The sequence below is a fragment of the Myotis brandtii genome, unplaced genomic scaffold, assembly GCF_000412655.1.
Source record: "Myotis brandtii unplaced genomic scaffold, ASM41265v1 scaffold216, whole genome shotgun sequence".
Taxonomy (NCBI): domain Eukaryota; kingdom Metazoa; phylum Chordata; class Mammalia; order Chiroptera; family Vespertilionidae; genus Myotis; species Myotis brandtii.
This window is the reverse complement of record NW_005358092.1, coordinates 4,429,576-4,450,289: the sequence shown is the minus strand read 5'-3', so window position 1 is coordinate 4,450,289 and position 20,714 is coordinate 4,429,576. Positions and strand designations below refer to the sequence as shown.

The window sequence follows — 20,714 nt, the reverse complement described above, 5'->3', positions numbered from 1 at the left end:
TAAGGGAGCCCTTTCCACTAGCACACGGGGCCACCGAATCCCTGAATGCCAGACTTGGAAACAGACAGGTCAGTCAGTCCTACTGCTTCCTTTCATGGCTAAGGGGACTATTTAACTTAAGAAGATACAAAAAGAACAGCAGAATAATCCCAAAGTAAGTAGGAGGAAGGAAATAACAAAGATGAAAGCAGAAATAATGAAATGGAAGATACATATACAATAGAAAAGATGAACAAAACCGAAAGCTAGTAGTAAGAAATGACTAATAAACTTACAAGCCTCTGATAAGACTAATATGAAAATAGAATCAGCACAGATAAGTAACAGGGGGACATGCTACCTATATTGCAGAGGTAAATTTAAATAGAATACTGCAAATAAACTAGAAACCTATGACAGTAAGTTTGAAAACCTTCACAGAATGAACACTAGCCTAGAAAAATATCTTACCAAAACTCACTCAAGAACAAATAGAAAATTTGAGATGTAAACCCCCTAAAGACATTTAAATGTGTAGTTACAAATCTACCCACACACTTCCCCGCTAAAAAAAACTCACAATACCAGTCCAGATGATTTTACAAAATTCTACTGTACAGTCAAAGAGCAGATAGTTTCCATCCCTTATTAACTCTTTCAGAGAAAAGAAAATGAAAGAAAATTTCCAGACTCCTTATAGGTTTAGTGTAACCTTAATAAGAAAAACTAAATCAGGCAAGGACAGTGTGAGAAAGGAGCATAAATACAAAATTCTAAACAAATTGTTAAGAAACTGAATCTAGCATTGAATGACTAGCAAGCAAAAAATGATGCACCATAATCAAGTTAGGTTTGTCCCAGGAATTAAAAGATAGTTAAATATTAGAAAACCTATTAATACAGCTCACCACATTAACAGATTAAAGGAGAAAAACAATATGATCTTCTCATTAAATGCATAAAAAGCAATCAATAAAAGTCAACACTTTTGAAAACTGAGATATAATTGACATATGCCATTAGTTTCAGGTATTCAACATAATGATTCAATATTTGTATATATTGTGAAATGATCGTCACAGTAGTCTAGTTACCATCTGATTTACACTTATTCTTTTTAAAAAAAAAAACACAAAAAACAAAAACAGAAACATTGGAACAGAAGAAAACTTCATAGCCTAATAAATGATATTTTTCAAAAATCTACGTCAACTATTACCCTTAGTAATAATTCTAATAGTTAAATGTTAGAATTCCTTTCAAAATTAGGAAGGAGACAAGGATGCCTCCTACCACCACTTCTAGTTACCAAGTGAAGGAAGTCAAGAAAAAACTGAAAGGAATGATGATCAGAGAAATTAACTCCGACAGTCTGATTATCTATGTAAAAAGCTCTAAAGAATCAAGAGGTAAAAGTGTTAGAATTAATACAGAGGAGAGAGAAGCCTGCAGCGGGCTAGGAGCTGTTCCTCTGCCTGGTGTGCCCTTCTGGCCTTGTCCCTGCCTCCTCCGGGACCCTCCTCTCAGCAACAGACCCCGATTCCAACTGCACTTGCCAAGCACCCACTGGACCAGGGAGGGTGCCGGCCACCTTCCCAGACCCTTGCGGAGTGGAGACAGGGAATGAGTGGCACCTGGAGCGACGGTCCACTGCTAGTAACAGCATTGCTGACGTGGCACTCGGGAGTTCCGGCCTCAGGCCCTTTGGCTTCCGGCCTCGGGCCCTTTGGCTACACTGCAGTGGCCCTGCGTGGGTGGGTGACATGGTGTGTGCAGAGAAAGCCTCGGAGTGCAATTGCATCAGGAGTATTGACTGAACTCTTGCTGCAGCCGTGGGGTTGGGCACTGACCCTGTGGAGGAACCCAGGCCGTCAGAGCCTTCCTCTATCTGTCTGTTGCATCACCTAGCAATGATGTGCCCGCCTCCCCACCCTGTCAACCCATCAACTCCTCAGACCCCAGGAGCAGCCACCTGACTGCTGGTGGTCACACTGGAAGTAGAGCGTGCTGGCAGGCAAGGTGCCAGGACCCAGGACACCAACCCACTTCAGCCTCATTTGACCTGCCAGGCTTGGCCCCCACCGTCCTCTGCTGTCCTCCCGCCACCTTCTGTATTGATGGGTGGTTAACAAGCTTTCACCCCTGACAAGTCCAATCAGCCCTTGTTACTTCCCTGAGCAGCTACACCCGCAGGGAAGCCAGTGCGCTGTGTCACCAGGGAGCGGGCGTGTGAGGCCTAGAGCAGCAGGGAGAGAGGCAGGCAGTCCTCACCTGCCTCAGGGCAGGGAGGAGAGGGCAAGGCCCAGGGTCCGGAGGGCTATGGAGGGTCAGAGTGATAAGGATGTGGGAGAAAGGCGAAGGGCTCACACAGGACGAACACCAGCGAGGCCTCCCTTCCTGCAGTGTGGAGGGACAGTGCTCTGAGGGGCATACCCCACCCTCAAAAAGGGCGATTCTTGTACTTAGGGAAGCCAAGGACCTATATTAGGTATCTACTACTGCTGAACAAACTACTCCAGAACTCGTGGCTTACACAATATACATTGATTATCTTTCATGTGGGTCAGTGATTCAGGGCCCACCTCGTGCGGTATTTTCTGGCTCAGGGCCCTTCATAAGGTTGCAGTCAGCATCAGCCAGGCCTACGGTCATCTGAAGGCTTGACAGGGGCTGGGGGATCCACGTCCACAGTGGTCATTCGCCTGGCTGACCAGTTGGTGATGGCTCTTGGCCGGAAGCCTCAGCTCCTTCCACATGGGCCTCTCTATGGGGCTGACTGAGTGTCCACGTGGCGTGGCGATCGGCTGCCACCAGAGGCAGTGACCCACGAGATCATGGAAGCCTTAGTGCCTTCTAGGACCTAGCTGCAAATGTCCCTCACTCGTCCTCCATCTGCGCTGTGGGTCAGGGCATGAACAGAGGAGGAGAAGATCTGGGGTCCTGGGGGAGAAGGAGGCAGGAGTGGGCCGAAAGGTTCATCCAGGAGCTCCTTCGTGCCCTGGCTATTTCAGGGCGAGGTGCTAGCCTCTCAGGTGAGCTGAGCGTAGTCCTCTGATTATGATGTTTCCCCACAAACCGCAGTCTGGCTCCTTCCTCCCAAATCCACACCTCGCTCCTCCTGGCCTCCTAATCTATGTCCCTGTGACTCCCAGATGATTCTGTTCCTTTCTCCTGCCCCAAATCTTATTCCCGTAACCTTGCCCCTCACCGCGGCAGCTAAGGGCTCACAAGGCTGACAGGCCAGGCGGCTTACATTCTCTTTCTCTCTGACAGGGTGGGAGGACCAAGACTGGCATCCCCAGACAGCTCTAGGATGAAATAGGTCACAGTGGATGCTTCCTTTCCATGGGAGCAGCAGACATGAGACCCACAAGGTGGTCTGGACCTGGAGGGTGGTTTGGGAGGTCAGCTGGAGGTGGAGCCCAGCAATACCTGGAGGCCCCAAACCAGAGCCAGGCCCTCTTTGGTGGGGCCCTGCATGGAACCAGGTGGGAGAAGCTGTAAAAGTGGGATGCCGGCTAGATAGGGAACAATCTCCTCTGGTCAGGTGCCCTTCCAACCTAATCCACACAGACCGCAGTCTCGCACATGGGAAGTCCATTCGTCAGGGGTTGGGGCTCCAATCTCAGTGGAGTTCAAGGCCCTCTTCAGCTCCCTGAGCTCTCCTGGCTTGGGGGAAGGGAGTAGAGAGGGCACAGAGCATACCTTCGCTTACTCCTCAGCTCCCACACAGGCAACCCACATGCTGGGTGGAGAAGGGGCTCCCAGTTGAGACAAGAGGGGGAGAGTCCAAACCCAGGTTCAGCCTGGCCAAGGGGAACAGAGGGAAGAGCCAAGGTGAGTGGCTGGGGGCTGCAGCCCCAGGACCAGCAGCCTTGGCAAGTCAGCTCCACAGGAAGCCCAGCCTGGGAGTGGCAGGGGGGGTTCCCAGGAGGAGCTTGGGTGCCGGGTGCCGAGAAAAGCGAGACAGTCTCAGCCTCCCATGTGGAGGAGCACCACAGTCAGGTTAAATACTTTTGCCTAAAATAAAGGGAAATTGGGGGGAGGGTGTTCCTAAGCACATCTGGGTGAACTGATGGGGTTGGGAGGCCACTGGTCTAGACTTCAGGTCTAGCTTTGAAAGTAGCTAGACCTTTGGGAAAGGGAAGAGCCTGGTGGGAAGGGCAGAACTGACCAGGATTCAAGGGTTACCGAGTGGGAGACCCACAGATGAACAAGCCAGAGTGTTGGCTGTCCCAGGACTGCCCCCTTCTGAGGCACTGGGACCCTGAGAGCGCTGCCCTTGGTTCCCCTCCCCTCAAGCAAGGGTTCTGGTTCCCTGCCTGGCCCACAGGTCTCAGTCCTTCCCTTGGGGCACAGGTTAGGAAGTCAAATGCCTTTAGACTCAAATGTGTGAAAAGCTCAGGTTTGGGTAATTGGGAGCGGTGGAGTCTGCAGCAAACTGGAGAGTACCTAAAAGCATACACTTAAAAAAAAATTTTAATATCATACTGGCCAAACAGATCATAGCTGCCAGATTAGGCCTCTGGCCCCTAGTATGAAACCCAGCCTAGGAGATGGAAGCAAGCCCAGCTAACCCCATACCTGTTCTGTGCACATATGTGCATGCACACACACACACTCACACACACACACACACACACACACACACACACACACCTGTATCAGTGCTCGGGGTACTTTAAAGGGCCTAATTGCTGCTCCTTGCCCATGCTGTGAGTGGGCTCCTATGAGCTATGAAGTTGGCCGGAAGTCCCTTTCCCCAACGCCCTGTTTCCTCCAGCCCTGAGCCACCCCTCCAGAGCCTTTGGACTCAGCAGTCCCAGAGCCAGAACAGAGACCTTCTAAGATAGCCTGTAAGTTTAGAGCCAGGGGTTCTGGTGTATTTATGTGAGGTGAGGAAGGTGGGAGAGGATGATGGTGTCTGTGAGCAGTCTGCAGAGTCAGAGAGACCATTCAGGGCCCCGTGAGCTGGGGAGAGCTTGTGCCCCACCACTGTGCAGACCTGCCCACAACAGAAAATGCTGTCCCCCAGGCTGACAGAGCCGAGGTGTGGGTGGCAGCAGGTAGCTGAGAAGCCTGGCTGGCCGCCCGCCTGTCCACTGCAGCTGGCTGCCCCAAAGCAAGCTGTCTCTCTAGGAGAGCCCCACCAGGACCATGGGGAGAAGGATGAGGGAAGTGTTTGGGTTCCAGATGGTGAAAGCTGACAGGGAAGGAGAGCTGCTCAGCTTGTCCATGCATCCTGAGGACGGGGTGAGGGCGCTTCCCTCTGGTTTGTGAAGGGTGCTGAGGAGGCCCTGCGGGGAACCTGGGGAAGCGGCACTGTTCCTATTGGCCACCAAGAGGCAGCAGAGAGCACTGTGCCAGCCTCAACTAAGGCTCCCCAGTCTCATCAGTGTGATCTGACTGAAGCCTTTTCTCTCCATCCCTTCCTCCTGTACCCACTTCTTGACCCACTGACTAGTCCAAGAAAGGTGAACACAGGTGCACGGAGCGGTCTAGAGGAATGCAGAAGCAGACTGCCAGAACCCAGGAGTCTGGACATCTGCTCGTGCCCAGTGTGACAACGTACTTGTTCTTACAAGTGAGAAGCACCTACCTATCTGGGCAAAGGGTGGTGAGTGATCTGAGGATGGCCGGGGCTGTTGGAGATGGAACTCACCATGGCCAGACCATATTTTTACTCCAGCCACTGGGCATTGGCTCTGGGTGACATCTACCTCCACATAATTCTCCTGGGTGACTTCCTTTCTTCCAGCTCTCAGGTCCTGCCCCAGGAAACTATCCTGAGTGGCCTATGCGACCTCCACTCTTTCTCCTCGCTTCCTTCTGAACACAAGTCCTGCCTTCCACCTCCACAAAGCCTACTCCGGCCAGAGAAGGACCTGCATGATCTGGTAGGGAGGGGAAAGGAGCACACACACACACACACACACACACACACACACACACACCCCTCCCTCTCTGTTTGAGACCTGAGGGCTCTTGCAGGCCCCAAGCCCGCCCCTGTGGGAGGAGAGACAGAAAGTGTCAAGAATGAGGGGTCTAGAGAGGAAATCTAGTCAGATGAGTAGGGGCTGGCAGAGAAAATACTATGGTGAAGGCACCACTCTAGGGAGAGCTGCTCACTCCTACACAGAAGCGACCTCTCTCCCTCCTACCCCAAGACAGGGTAACTGAACAGGCATGGGTGAGGTAAAGAAGGCAGCACACGGGGCAAGCGATCCATACAACATGCTTGGTTATTAACGCAGGAGCGGGTAACGGGGGGCACACTGGCCGAGAAACAGAGGACCAGGTTCCAGTCGTCTCTCTGGTGCTGAGGAACTGTGTGAATTTGAAAAAGCCGCTTTGTCTCATTGGTCCTCATTCATGAAGTCAGGGATTTGGACAAAAGCAGGATGGCAAATGAAGCTGCCTGGAGCACTATATTTGGAAGGACTATGAGGTGGGAAAGAATTGGTAATCGATTAGCAATGTCTGTCATGGACATAGGACACAGTCCAGGCATCATCTGTAAGTCCCTTCCATTTGAACGCTCCATGAGTTGATGACAACATTTGAAGAAGAGTGTAGAACTAGCACTGGCACTAGGAACCCTGGGAGAGATTGCCTCCTGGAAACATCGATGCAATGATGGCCTGTGAAGATCTGCCTCCTGGCTGATTCTCTAGTCCCCTCCCCCTGGACTCCAGAATGCTACGCCTAGTGAGGGGCCCCCTCTAAGGGAATGTCAGAGTCCAACATGGTGTGTTCAGTGCCACTTCCAGCACAGTGTTCCTTCGCGCTCTCTGGATCAGATCATGATGTGTATTCCAACTGGCACTATCTTCCAATGCACAAATATAGTAAACTCTAACAGGAAACATCCCTGCAGTGGGAGATCCCTCACAATGTAATGTGCTATAATCAGATGGTGAACTCCAAAAAGACCACCCTCCTTTATAAATAAGACAGTGGGTTCCAGCAGGGAGTCGCTTCACAGCGTGGCATGTTCCAGTGGGACCGTCCTGAGCCCACCAGGAGAAGCTGCTTCCGCTGAGAGGAGAGAGGAGGGAATCTTGCCTTCGCTGGGGGTGCCCCAGACATCGCAGGCATTCTCAACAGGGCTGTGGTGGGACAGAGGCAAAGGCTGTCCACTGCGGGGAGAGGGTGGCCCTGACCCCGGGTTCCTGGCTCAGGAGCCCCCTGGCTTTCAGCCACATCCTATAAGTGGGTCTCTTTCTCCCCAACTATCAGTCCCTCCTTCACTGGGGAGGGTCCACAGTCCTGGCTGGTGCCACCATCCAGACACAGGTGTTGCTTGGGCTGTGGCAGGCTGGGGTCAGGGGTGATGAGCTGTCGCAAGCGCTGTGGAGAGAAGAGGGAATAAGTGGGTATTGTTGGTGCGAGAGGCAAAGATGCTTTCTCCTGTCTGTATATTCAAGGCCCAACACAGAGCCAGGAACATGGGGGCAGCTCAGTACCATATGAGTGAATAAATAAATAAATATTTTGAGAAGAGAGAAGAGGCAATAATATGGTGATTAAGAGTGTGAATTAGGTTCCACTTCTGGCTCTGTTACTTGTGCAATCTTGGGCAATCCATTTAACCCCTCTCTGCCTCATCTATAAAATGAGGATTATAAGAGTACATACCTCATAGAACAGTGTCTGACACAGGGTAAGGCAGCAATAAGTATCTATTTTTATTCTTATTATTACTAATTTTCTTACTATTATATGCTCAATAAGTATCTATTATTATTTTTACTAGTAGTAATTCTGCATTACTATCATTATTGGGATTTTTGGTATCATCTCCCTCGCCCTTCTTGCCTTGATTGCTGATGTAATGGCTGTAGTCATGACAACCTTCTTGTAATGATGAGTGATAAGCTTATAATGAACACACAACATGCTCACGATGGCAGTGCAGGAATATAGGATGAGTCTGGTCCCTAATGCCCTCTTTAAGCAGCTGAACAAAATGCCAGCAACCCCTGTCTCTGATCTCCTTGATATGTAAGAAAAAAAATAAACCTATTTGCTTATTGCAGGTTGAGTTTTCTGCTACTTGTAGGCCAGATAGATTTCTATAGTGTAATGTCTTTGTGAGACACTGACTATATACTCTTCCAGGAAGGCATGTTCCAAACTCTAAACAGGAAGCCTCTTGCACATGTTCCCCACAAGGTTAAGATAAGAAAAGACGCCGGGAGACTGTATGGAATGAACCATGATACCCAGTTATCAGTTTCCTGGGAGCAAGAAATCTGTGCTCTGTAAGCCTCTGTGTCTGGGCCCATTTATGTTCTCCTTTGTGACTTAGTTTCCCCTTAACCCTTGACAGTTGACCATTGGTTAACCTGCCTAGATGATCTTTTAGAGGTCAGGTTCTAAAGGTCTACAACTCTGGGACTTTCTAATGTTTCTGGACATGAAACTATTAGACTGATCTTCAAAGACCTTTCTCTTTAAGGTTCTATTAGACTGAAGGGCTGCCCCACACTCATAGCTGGGCTCCAGCTGTAGTGTGCTGCCCAAGACCCACCTCTCTCAGTGCCCTCTTGAATGCGTCACTTCCCTCAGCCCCCTACCTTCTTGAAGGTACCCTGGGTCTTCAGGAGGGTAATGATGATGAAGAGTGGGACGCAGACCATGGAGGAGAGAGCCAGGAACCAGCCAATGGAGTATCCCCAGGGAGGGTACACATAGATGTTGTTGTATTTGAGAGGTGTGTACTTGCTCAAGGAGAAGAAGAAAGTGGCCTAGAAAGAGTGGGGCAGAAGGCAGGGTGGTCAGACACAGATGAGATAGAGCCAATAAAATTCTCTCCTCTCTACTTAAATACACAGTGATAGAGGACAATTTAGATACACTGTGCTACATCTATGAGGCGGGAAAGTAAAAGCCATTTGCAAATCGTGGGCCTAGGCATCACTCACATCAAAAACTGAGACAGGAGGAGATGTAAAGGAAAAGAAGAGACGGAGGAGCTCTAAGCAGACAAAGAGACCAATAACTGGGAAATCAGGCAGATGGCTGGAGATCCTGTGAGAAAGGGATGGAGAAGGACTAGGAATAGATGATAAAGACAGTAAAGCAAACATATGGAGAGATAGCCCCAGACAAGAAGGGCCGAGGGAACCAATACATCAGAGGGAATGAACCAGTCTCCCAAGATCACTGGACAGGCAGGGACTCAGGCAACCTGTTCCTCATCCCCCAGAGTCTGCTGCAGGCAGGAGGGAATAAAGGGGTAGCTGGGTGGGCACATACCAGGCAAAGTCCAGGGGTCAGGAAGAGCCAGGAGATCTTTACCAGGGGCCATGGCCGGTAGCCAATCATGTCCTCAATGTTGTCATAGAAACGGTCTGCCCCTGCCCAGACACAGTGGGGGAAGAATGAGAACAGAAAGGTGAGGACAGCTCATGGGTGTTTAGGAAGGACTCACTTGGTAGCTCTTCCCCCCCCCCCACCCTGTGAATGAGATGGGTCCCTGGCACCCCAGACACAGTGCTGGGAGTTGGGGAGGGAGAAGGAGCTGCCACCAACAAGCCAGGGCCCTGGGGTCACCCAAACTCTGGGTGCAGTCTCTGTCCCCCTGTCATTGGATGAAGACTCCACTGTCCTAACCACAGAAGAGGGTGTGAGCCTACAATGGGGCTCAGTGCTATATATACAGATGCTTATTTATCTGCATAGCAAAGATGAATTCGGTTTCAAGTCAAAACACAAAACAGCAAGTGTGCCACTGCTCAAGCAGATCCTTTCTGCTCTGATAGAACCAGATCTCTACAGGAAGGGAGGGGAGGGAAGGGACAGGGAGGAGAGGAAAGGGGAGGGAAGGGAAGGAAAGGGGAGGGGGAGGAAAGGGAAGGGGAAGGGAGCAGAGGGGAGAGATAAGAGGATGGAGAGGGAAGGGGAAGATCACTACTGGGAAGCTTAATTCTAGACTCCAGAGGAATCCCCTGCATTCTGTCACGCATGGGGAGAGGGTTGACTAGTGCACATGAAAACACTGATGTTTGGTTTTGTTTAATGTCCTCAGGTTTTCACATTTGCTCTATCTTCTAAGAAGTGAAGAGCCCCTGATTGGTAAAGACACTTAGAAGACCCCTCTAGCCGCCCCTCACCAAAAAAAGGTTTTCCCTCTGGTCACTAAGGCAGGAAATGCCACCATTAAAGAGTCATTCCTTTGGCTTGTAAATTTCTCCCCAGTTAGAAACCAAATACTCTTGAGTAGGTTTAACATATTAAGACTCATCAGCCATGTACACCTCACTGTGGTTGAGTTCATCAGACCCTCTCTGAGAACAAGTTTTTAAAAGGAGGAAGGCACAATCGGGAAGACATCGGGTGCTTGAATGAGAAGGGAGAGGACATCTCCAAGGAGCGGAAAGGACACCACATAGGAAGGCCGAGGGTAGCAAAATGAAAGCTTTCCTCCTCATAGCTGGTTACAAGGCCCCAGTACATGGCACCCCTTACCCTCTCTGCCCTGAGCTTTGTGACTTTGGCAATGTGTCCCCCCAACCTGGTGCAGTGGAGCCAGACAGACCTGGGGTATGATGATGGCTCCTCCATTTAATAGCTGTGTGAGCTCAGGAAAGAGCCACAACTCTCTGAGCCTCACCTTCCCCGGTAAAGGGTTGTTGTACAGGTTGGGAGGTAGCAAGTGCTTTCACATAGCAGTGCACTGGCTCAGAAGCTAAGGGTTTCTCCCCTGTTGTCATGAGGCACAATAACAGCGTGGGTATGACAGCACTCAGCACCGTGGGTTAGTTATCCCGCAGCCGAGGGGCTAGGGCTGTGGGAAAAAGTCAATGGAAGGCACAGTTCACCTTCATGTAAGAAAGAAATGCCTAACAGCCAAAAGGGAAAAGGAATGGCTTTCCTGTTCATGGAAGAATTCAAGCAAAATCTGGGCGATAACTTCGAAAGGGACTATGGGATCTGCACAGGATCAGAAGAAATGGCCCAAAGGCCTCTTTTAACTACAACTCCCACTGGGGAAGGATCTCTGGCAGCCTCTGTAGCAAAGAAAAACCAAACTGTCCACTGATATTTATAACGGCCCTCACCCCTCAAGGAACTTGGTGTTGTCATTATCCCCATTCTTCCTGCATAATGCAAAATGCCTGGATTCCCAGCGATGGATACACTAACCACGTGAAAAGAACCAGGACAGCAATACAAAAACACAGAAATCAGAGGCTAGCACACCCTGTCCCTCATCCGGGCAAGTCCCACCCTTAGCTGGGTTCCAGAGGCTCCTCCCAACCCACTTACCATAGACCCAGCTGATGCAGATTACTTCCGACATTGCGAGGAAAAGCAGGCATATGCCGCTGGAAGCGTAATAATCAAACAACTGGAAGACGTACATCCCGCCCTGTGGAGAGGAGCGGGGAGCTGAGAACTTGGCCAGTGGGGGCAGGGACCACGCTCCACCACACAGCAACAGGGCAAGCCTCTGTCCGTGGCTTCCTCCCCGCCCATGGGAAGTTACTCCTTGCCTCCAGAAGGAGTTTGCTCTACCTCTCCCTGCCTCCTGCCCTCACTTAACATCAGGGCAACAATTCTCACATCTGCAAGGACGCTGGGACTGTAGTGGACATACAGTGTTTGCCCAGCATTCCCCTCCCTGCCCCAGGCCTGAAGGAGAGTCATGGCTGGGCGCTGGCCACGCTCTCAGGAAAAGGGTGCTCTCTCCTGTGGGGTGGTTGGGTGGCAGAAGTTACCTTCTTTACTACCAGGAGGGCCATCTGGCTAAGAACGAAGTCACCAGAGGAAAGGGAACTGGGAGACAGAGAGGGACACTTCTGACCATGTCATTAGAGCAGCTGGGTCCAACCATACAGAAAACAAAATATTTCTACTTGACCCCCAAACTCCCCTTTCTGTTTAAGCCAGCTTGTGTTTGGTTTCTAAAACCAAAACACAGCTCACAAACAGAGATGGGTTCTACTGTGTGGTCCCTACAATCTCACTGTGAGGTGTCAACACCCCTGATCAGCAGATGAGAAAAGTGTGGCTCTGAGAAGGGTCAGCGGTGTCCCCATGGCTCCCTCACCCTGGAGCTCAGCCGCAGGCGCCGCCCCGCCCCACTCACCTCGGTGACCAGGAGGAGCCCTATCAGGTAGCACAGGATAGAAATGGCAAGGATGAGGAGCTCTCGCCGCCCGCTCCTCCGGAGCTGCCTGGGGAACATGTCCACGGAGGCTGTCACCAGGCACTCCACACAGACAAACTGCAGGCCAGGAGGGAAGCTGAGTGAGAGGGGCCCCTGCCCTTAGGCCTTCCCAGCACCGCCTTGCCCCGGCCTCCTCTCACCCAACTCCCCCTGCTGATGCACAGGCATGCAAGGGAGGGTACAAAGGGCAGAAATGGGTGGTGGTCAGGGGTGAGGCCATCTCTGCCCTTGGCCACATATCCACAACAGAAGGTCCCAGCAGTGACACTTGGAGAGTGGGTATGTGTTCTGTCCCCAAAGCTATGGGGCAGGATGGGCAGCTTGAGCCAAGTATCTGGAAGGAGGCAGGAGGGACATTTGGGAGGGTGCATCCAAACATGGGGAAGGGTCACGTGAGGGGGAACAAAACAGTGGCCCCCTTATCAAAGAGGGTCTCGAGGTCTGGGGTCACCCAACTAACCCCAAGGACAAGCCCTGGACAGCGGAAAGGGCCTTCAAATGTATGGTCAGGGGAAAGGGAGTTAGAGGGAAGGTAATGCAAGGAAATGCAGAAGCTGAAAAGACAGTCACCAGGGCAGCACTGGCAGGGCTAGGCAGAGCAGGACTGGGCAGGGCAGGGCTGGCAGGGCTCAGCTGGGCAGGGCTGGGCAGGGCAGCACTGGCAGGACTACGCAGAGCAGGGCTGGGCTGGGCTGGGCTGGGCAGGGCAGGGCTGGCAGGGCTCGGCTGGGCAGGACTGGGCAGCTGTGCTGGGCTGCCTGGGCAGGGCTGGGCAGAGCAGGGCTGGGCTGGGCTGGGCAGAGCGGGGCAGGGCTGGGCTGGGCTGGGCTGGGTGACAAACCTGGCTGTCCAGCCCTAGGAAGATGAGCATGATGAAGAAAAGGCAGGACCACAGCTGGGATAAGGGCATCATAGTCACAGCCTTAGGGAATGCGATGAAGGCCAGACCAGGACCTGCCAGGACACAACACAATCAGGTGAGCCTAGGGCTCTCACTTCCCTCAGGGAAGGGCCCTCTCCAGAGGCACTATGTATGTGCATGTGAGTACGTGTGTGTGCATGAGTGTGTGTGTGCATGTGAGTATGTGTGTGTGCATGAGTGTGTATGTGCATGTGAGTACGTGTGTGTGCATGAGTGTGTGTGTGCATGTGAGTACGTGTGTGTGCATGAGTGTGTGTGTGCATGTGAGTATGTGTGTGTGCATGAGTGTGTGTGTGCATGTGAATGTGAGTGTGTGTTTGTGTGTGTGTGTGTGTGTGTGTGTGTGTGTATAATAGGGGATGGTTCAAGAGAGCAGGGTGATTCCATTCATTATTCTGCTCTTCCCAGGTTCTGGGGAGCATGCTGTCCCTCCATCCACCCATTTCTCCATCCATGCATGCAACTGTGGGTCCATCCACCCATCCCGTCTCCCTCCCTCCCGGGGTTATGGAGGCCCTGCTATGTGCCAAGCACCACCCTCAATGCTAAAAGCCTCATAGGACCCTGCTTTCCTGTAGGAGGATCTGTGTTCTGACCCTCCTTCCCCTCAAGTCCCAGACAGCAATGTCACACCTACCAGACTCGGCCACTTCAGAGATGGGCACCGCCTGCTCTTGGGACATGAAGCCCAGGATGGAGAAGACCACAAACCCAGCCACAAAGCTGGTGGCACTGTTCAGGAAGCAGAGGGCAATGCAGTCCCTGCAGGTGGGCAAATGCAGATAAAACAAAGAAAAAGGGAGAATGAAATTCATTATTTGAGGAGAGATCAGAAGACAGTAAGAGTGTAAGAAAAGGAAGAGTGAACGGGAAGAAAAACAGAGGAAGAAAAGGACAAACAAGGGGTTTCAGAAGGCGAGGAGAGGGAAGGGAGACAGAAAAGGGAGGAAGAGAGAAATTCGGTCTGGGAAACGAACCCAGAATGGCAATTTCACACAACCTGTTGCTCCCGATAATAAAGAAGGAAGGTCTGGGCCCACTGCAGGACCCGCCCTCCTCAGACGCGGGCAGGCATGGTCCCCCAGGGCCCCTCACCCGTGTCCCTACCTGTAGCAGTTGTTGTGGTACTTGTTGTAGCTGCCCAAGGCTGTCAGGCACCCCTGACAGATGGCAAAGGAGAAGAAGATCTGGGTGCCCGCGTCCATCCACACCTACAGGAGACCCCAAGAAAGTGCTGAGGGAGAGCGGAGGGAGCCCGCAGGCCTGCTCCGTGTTCCCAGAGTCCCTTAATCCCAACTCTTCGTGAGCACACCCTCCTCTCACAGGCAGGGCCCATCTGTGACTTGGTTCTGCGGGCACTAGGTAAGCACCAAATAAGAGTGCGTTACTTGAAATGCTTAGGTGGAGTCTGTCACCCATGGCAATGCCCCAGAGAAGGTGAGACCCTCTGCAGGGGAGACAAGAGGCATTTGCTCAATTCAACAAGCAGGGTGTGCCTTAGGCAGCCACGCTGGGCAGAGGGGCCAAGGCGTTGAAATAGAGAAGAAACCCCAAGCATCTTGGGGGTGGAGGGAGTGGAGACAAAGATGTGCTCAGACAAGTCCTAGAGCAGGAAATACAAATGGTTGATAAATATGTGGGGAAATGCCCAACCTTGCAGTCATAAAAATTTTTAAATAAACCAACAATATGATGTTATTTTGACCTATCAAATTATCAACAATTAAAATAAATCATAATTGACCTCTCGCGGGCCCTGCGGAAACGCTGGCCGTTGAAGTCGGCATCTCTGCAGCTGGGACAGTTCAGGAACCTGTAAATGCGCACACTCTTTGACTTAGTATTTTCACGTCTAACTACGGTCAGGAAATGATGATCAGAGATGTGGTCAGAGATTTATGCACAGGTGTTCATTGCAGCCGTACATACAATAGTAAAAAAATACATGACCTATATGTCCCCAAACAGGGGAAGAGGTGAGTAAAAGACAATACCGGCCCCAGGTGTGACACTCAGAGGCATGGAGCCCACCCTCACCAGCGCTACAGCGCTCCCAGCACTTCCTGGGACCTCAGTGCATGATGGGTGAATGGATGGATGGATGGATGGATAGATGGACGGAGGAACTATTATGCAAGTGTTAAAAATGGCATTTACAAATGAACTTAATAACATGAAAACTGCTTAAATATAAGTGAAAAAAGATATATATCTCTATATATAATTATCTCAACTATGTTATATCTCTCTCCTCTCTCTCTCTCTCTCTCTCTCACACACACACACACACACACACACACACACACACACACACCATCCAGCTATGAAAAAATGATGGAAGGAAATATACTAAAACGCTAACAGAAGCCCTGGCCAGTGTTCCTAAGTGGTTAGAGCGTCAGCCCAGCACCAAAGGGGTGGGTTTGATTCCCGGTCAGAGCACATGTGGGAGGCAACCAATTGATGTATGTCTCTCACATCAGCGTTTCTCTCTCCCCTCTCTCTCTCTCTTGCCTTCCCTCCCTCACTCACTCACTCTCTTCCACTCTCTCTGAAAAGCAATGAAAAAAATATCCTCAGGTGAGAATTTTTTAAAAAATCAAAATGCTAACAGAGATTGTAGCTGAGTGGTGGGTTTTAGTTCCTTTTCATGTTATGTTTCTCCAGTGGACATTGACTGCCTTTAAAACAGGAGGAAAGCAATCGAAGATTTTCAAAAGTACAGATCTGGTTTGGAATGAGAGACTTTTGGGGAAATGATCCCCAGCACAGTTCCTACCTGGGGGTCCTTCAGGCGAGACAAATCTGGCTTCAGGTAATAGATGATGCCCTCATAGGCTCCGGGGAGCGTGATGCCTCGAATCAAAAGGATGATCAGCATCAGGTAGGGAAACGTGGCTGTGAAATAAACAACCTTGGAGGAAAGCAGGTCAAAGTCACTTCTGGTGCCGCCACAGCAGCCAGGAGGTGTCAGGGACCTGGAGTGGTCTTCCTACCACACCTAGCTCAGTGTCCAACACCTGAGAGACATCTAGAGGGATGGACACACACACTTTCTGCACCTCTCATTCCACATTCCTGCGGGTGTTGGGCCCCCAGCAGAGTGTGAGATACACATCAACAGGGCAAGGGCGAGGAGGAAGGGCAGGGAGGGGTACAAGTTTCCAGCCGTAACATTTCAAAGACTATTTTTAAATCCAGAATCTGGTCTCCCTTAACCCCTTATTCTGGCTGTTCTCCGCATGTCCCCTGGGGAGGGTGGCCTCCCTTCACGGGGAGGGGGTGGGGTGGGCAGGCAGTTTGTACAGTGACCTGTGAGGACACGGAGACTGCATTTTCCAGGCTGAAGACTGGGAAGAGCAGTGGCCTGAGCTCCAGGTATCCTGGAGACACTCAGGGAGGAATCCACGCTGCCCTTGGCCAAGCTCAGGCCTTACCAGGTAGTGGCAGAGTCCTTGTTAGTATTATTACTATTACTATGTTGTCATTACTATCACTGTTTTATTATTATTTCAACAATCCATGGAATGGGGGGTGGTGCTGCAGGAGCAGGTTAGTCAAAGAAGTCGGGGCCTGTCTGTTCCTGGCTTTAAAGAGCACGAAGCATCTGTCTCTGACTCTCTGGGTTGGAAATAACGCTCAAAGCTGAACTGCCTCAGTGCAACAGGTACTGTGGTCCATTCTTGGCTATAACCCTTCAGTGATTGGAAACTCACCACCTCAAAGACAGGTCTGTGTGCGAGCTCAAGCTAAACATTGTCTTGATGTGTTTGCTGTTAAATACAGAAAGCAAGTCATAGGAGTGTCTGATCCAGCCCGGCTCAGTTGGTTAGAGCATCTTCCCATGCCTCAAAAGGCTGTGAATTCGATTCCTGGTCAGGGCACATACTCCAGTTGTGGGTTCGATCCCCAGTCGGAATGTATACAGAGGCAACCAATCGATGTTTCTCTCTCCTCTTATTCTCTCTCTAAAATCAATAAAACATATCCTCAGGTGAGGATTTTAAAAAGAGTGTCCGATCCTAACTGTGTGATATACACACGTACTAGATACAGCTACACACATACACGCGTATAAAGGAAACTAGAAGGCGACACAGCAAAAGGTTAACAGAAGGGATTAGTAGATCCAACCTGCCATCGCGCTGATGGCTTGTACAACGCTTAGCTCTGACAGTGGGCCGTTTCTGATTTTGCTCTGTATATTACTTACGTAAAGAGGCCTTTTAAAATCATATTGAAAAAGGAAGCCTTTCCTTGTAATGAACTAAACTCTGCCTTCCTACGATTTCCCATGTTCTCACCGGGCCTCTCCCTTAGACTATGCTTTCTTTCAGTTCTCCAGAGGGATGCTGTGAGTGTCCCTGGGGGCTCTGGGGACACAGAGAGCTTACCAGGAACCAGAGCACCTCACCTTGCCTGTGGTCTTGACCCCCTTCCAGATGCAGAAGTAGCAGATGATCCAGGCAAGCAGGAGGCACAGGGCCAGTTCCCAACGCAGGGCTCCCAGGTCGTGGATGCCTGCAGTGATGCCCAGAACACGTCTCCTAATGAGTGGAAAAATAAACAAACAGGTGAAAGGCTAAAGGGGACAACTTGCCTCTGTCATCAAGTCTCCTGATTCTTAGAGCTGACCCCACAGATCTCATATTCCAGGCTTCCCCTGCCCCCACCCACTCCACCTTCCCATGGCCCTGCCATGTTCCCACCTGTTGTCTGTATGCCCCTGGCTGTTAGAAGACCAAATCACGTAATACCATAGGTATCTTTGTCTTTCTAACTCATTCAGATCTCTCTGTTGGAGAGAGAGAGAAAGAGAGAGAGAGAGGGAACGGTGAGGTAAGGAATGTATAAATGAGTATGTGGAGAGTAAATATTTATACGTGCAGGTTGATGAGCAAGTATATGGGTATCAAGTGGAGGGGTCGAGTGTATAATAGTGCCTAAAGATGTGTACGGGAGTGATGGAAATGTGTGAGAGTGTGGGCACAGGTAGGTGTGAGGGTATAAGGGGTCATGTGGGAAGGTGAATGTGTGAGTGTAGGGTCTGCCAATTTCTGTGGTGTAAATACTCCCACGTTGGCCAATGTGACTGAACATGGAGTTGGGAAGGGATGTGTACAATCGGCTCTCCTAAGTGGGTCCAGACTGTTTCCAGGAAACTAGTGGACATGTGTGGGTAGATGTGCAAGTCTTGGTGGGTGTGTAGCGTACAGGGGATGTGAGGGTATAGGGTGGATAAATGTGTGAGTCTGGGTGAACATAGGTGGATTTGGGAGGCGTAGGTGAACAACCGTGAGTAGATATGAGCATCCCCTCATCTCTCAGTGATGTGTGGGGTGGGAGTAAGTGCTGGAAAACATGCACAGAGAGCCTTAAACTTGCACCCCAGGCCTTAGACATCCAAATTTCCTCTGCTTGAGGCCCCTTGGCCCGTGGCAACCAGGCCCACCACCTACTCCCAAAATTCTATGACAGGTGAGGTGAAGTTCTCAGAGGATGTCACTGTGTTGGCTCCTGAGTGGTTCAGAAAGTCCATGCAGTGCTCTGTTGGGGAAAAGGTGAGGAGTGCATTAGCTAGGGATGAGATAGGAAGAGATGCCCTCACACCCTAGTACCTCTGACCCTCTGGTCTTACGGCCTGGTGGTCGCCAACATTCCAGATCCCAAGAGCTTTCTTTGAAACCCCCACCTCCAGAGTGTCAGGAATTGGCTGCTCAGGTGGTTCATGGGCTCAGCCCCCTACCCCATGTGCCTCACTCTGCTCTTGTTCCAGCCCACCAACCTCTGACACAATCCAGCCACCACAAGCCCAGCCCCTAGGGAGAGACCACATCCCAGGAGTTGAAACGATAGCTACCTGTGTTCCAGGTATTGGTACAGGTTGTCCAGGGCAGCTCAGAGGTGAAGGAGCTGAACAGATAGAAGAGGGCCCAGGCGAGAATGATGATGTAGTAGATGTTCAAATAGGACTCGATGACCACAGATGCCAAACCAATGCCTTCCGGAATGAGGGGAGGGGCAGGAAGCAATAAGAGAATCCATAAGATCAATGTCAGCCCAAAAAAGTCACCTAGAAACTGCCAGTTATGATTAGGATACTAGGTGCTACACAAAGAGAACCAGGTTTTATTTATTGGCCTGAGAAGCCATTTACAGACTGTTTTTCTGAGTAAGAAAAGTAGGTTACAGAACCCTATCCTGTGCATCCTGCCATTTTTATAATATACTAGAGGCCTGGTGCACGAAATTCATGCACTGGTGCGGGGGTGTTGGGGGGGGGGTCCCTCAGCCTGGCCTGCGCCCTCTTGCAGTCCAGGAGCCCTTGCGGGATGTCAGTAGGACATCCTTAGCACTGCCCTGGAGGCAGAAGAGGCTCCCACCACCTCCGCTGCACGTGAGCCAGCTCAGGGCTTCTGGCTGAGCGGTGCTCCCCCTGCGGGAGTGCACTGAGCACCAGGGGGCAGCTCCTGTGTTGAGCGTCTGCCCCCTGATGGTCAATGTGCATCATAACCACTGGTCCTTCTGCCATTTGGTCGATTTGCATATTAGCCTTTTATTATATAGGATATTTGAATGTGTTTTTTTATGAAAAAAATTCTGGAAGGACGGGAATCCAAAAGTTAACAAGTGGTTCCCTAGGTCAGTGATTTTTCAATCTTTTCCATTTCATGATGCACATAAACTAATTACTAAAATTCTGCAGCACACTAAAAAATATATTTTTTGGCCGATCTGACAAAAAAAAGTAGGTATAATTTTGATTCATTCACACCCAACAGCTATTGTTGTGCTGGCTGTTGTCACTTTTTAAGTTGACAATCTAAGGGAAAAGAGGTCAGTGTCCTTGACTAAATAGTCAGGAATTGCATGTTTTAAAAATTCTTGTGGCCCACGAGTTGAAAATCGCTGCTCTATTTTATAAGATTTGAGTTCACTTCTTACAGTTTTTTCTTTTTGCCTATCTGCATTTTCTAGTTTTTCTAGTACAATCATACATCATTTGTAACATTTTTAAAGGGTGGGAAGAACACAGGAGTAAGTATGGATATTTTGGTAAGAATCTGTCTCAAAATAAGGCTCAAAATAAGAGCCAAAACCAGAAGAAAGCAAGGAAGAGAGCGCGGTCCAGACCTGTAGAGCCTGCTCAGCCTAAATGCCATCTCCCCCTGGGGGGCAAGTGTGGGCTGCCAGTGAAGCGTGTCGTTTGGACACCCAGCAGCAGTGGGGGCTTAGGGTGCAGCCAGTCACCTGGGCCGACCCTAGGAGACTGGGGTAGGAGGGCGGAGATCAGGAGCAGTCACCCATCCCGCCTTTGCCACGTTGGGTTAAAAGTAGCACAGCGCTGGCTGGCGGTGGTTAGTCTCGAGGTGTGAGAGCCAGCGGGGAGGAAGGGGGGCGGGGGCGCTCCAGCCCAGGAGAGGAGCTGCTTGTTCATCCTGCCTCCCTTCCCGGAGGATGTCAAACTCAAGAACTAACTAATGAAGAAGGTGGGAGACCTAGAGAGCCCAGGGCTGGTGGAACAATCCACGCTGACGGGCAACAATGCCCCCCACCCCCACTCCGTGCCAGGCCCAGATTCCCATTGGCCCATTGGCCTGGCAAACTCCGGGGTTTGGGGGGGGTAGGGGGGGG

At 50.7% G+C, this 20,714-nt stretch overlaps 1 protein-coding gene across 8 annotated transcripts in view; it reads right to left on the bottom strand.

Annotated features, from left to right (window-relative positions):
• Positions 1-573: 573 nt before the first annotated feature.
• SLC6A12 (solute carrier family 6 (neurotransmitter transporter), member 12) overlaps positions 574-20,714 on the bottom strand; it is a 37,482-nt gene continuing 17,341 nt past the window's right edge. For 7 of the 8 annotated variants that reach the window (XM_014539463.1, XM_005865951.2, XM_014539464.1 and 4 more), the window contains 12 exons: positions 18,940-19,080; positions 18,539-18,626; positions 17,494-17,626; positions 15,859-15,993; positions 14,187-14,290; positions 13,717-13,841; positions 12,999-13,111; positions 12,077-12,214; positions 11,254-11,356; positions 9,241-9,341; positions 8,559-8,729; positions 6,200-7,329 (listed from right to left, as the gene is read on the bottom strand). In XM_014539463.1, the coding sequence (XP_014394949.1) occupies positions 7,186-7,329; positions 8,559-8,729; positions 9,241-9,341; positions 11,254-11,356; positions 12,077-12,214; positions 12,999-13,111; positions 13,717-13,841; positions 14,187-14,290; positions 15,859-15,993; positions 17,494-17,626; positions 18,539-18,626; positions 18,940-19,080 (1,496 nt within the window). In that variant the 3' untranslated portion in view covers positions 6,200-7,185. Of the gene's footprint in view, positions 2,920-3,232; positions 7,330-8,558; positions 8,730-9,240; positions 9,342-11,253; positions 11,357-12,076; positions 12,215-12,998; positions 13,112-13,716; positions 13,842-14,186; positions 14,291-15,858; positions 15,994-17,493; positions 17,627-18,538; positions 18,627-18,939; positions 19,081-20,714 lie in introns of those variants that run through there. The other variant, XR_001362055.1, reaches the window with a different exon arrangement.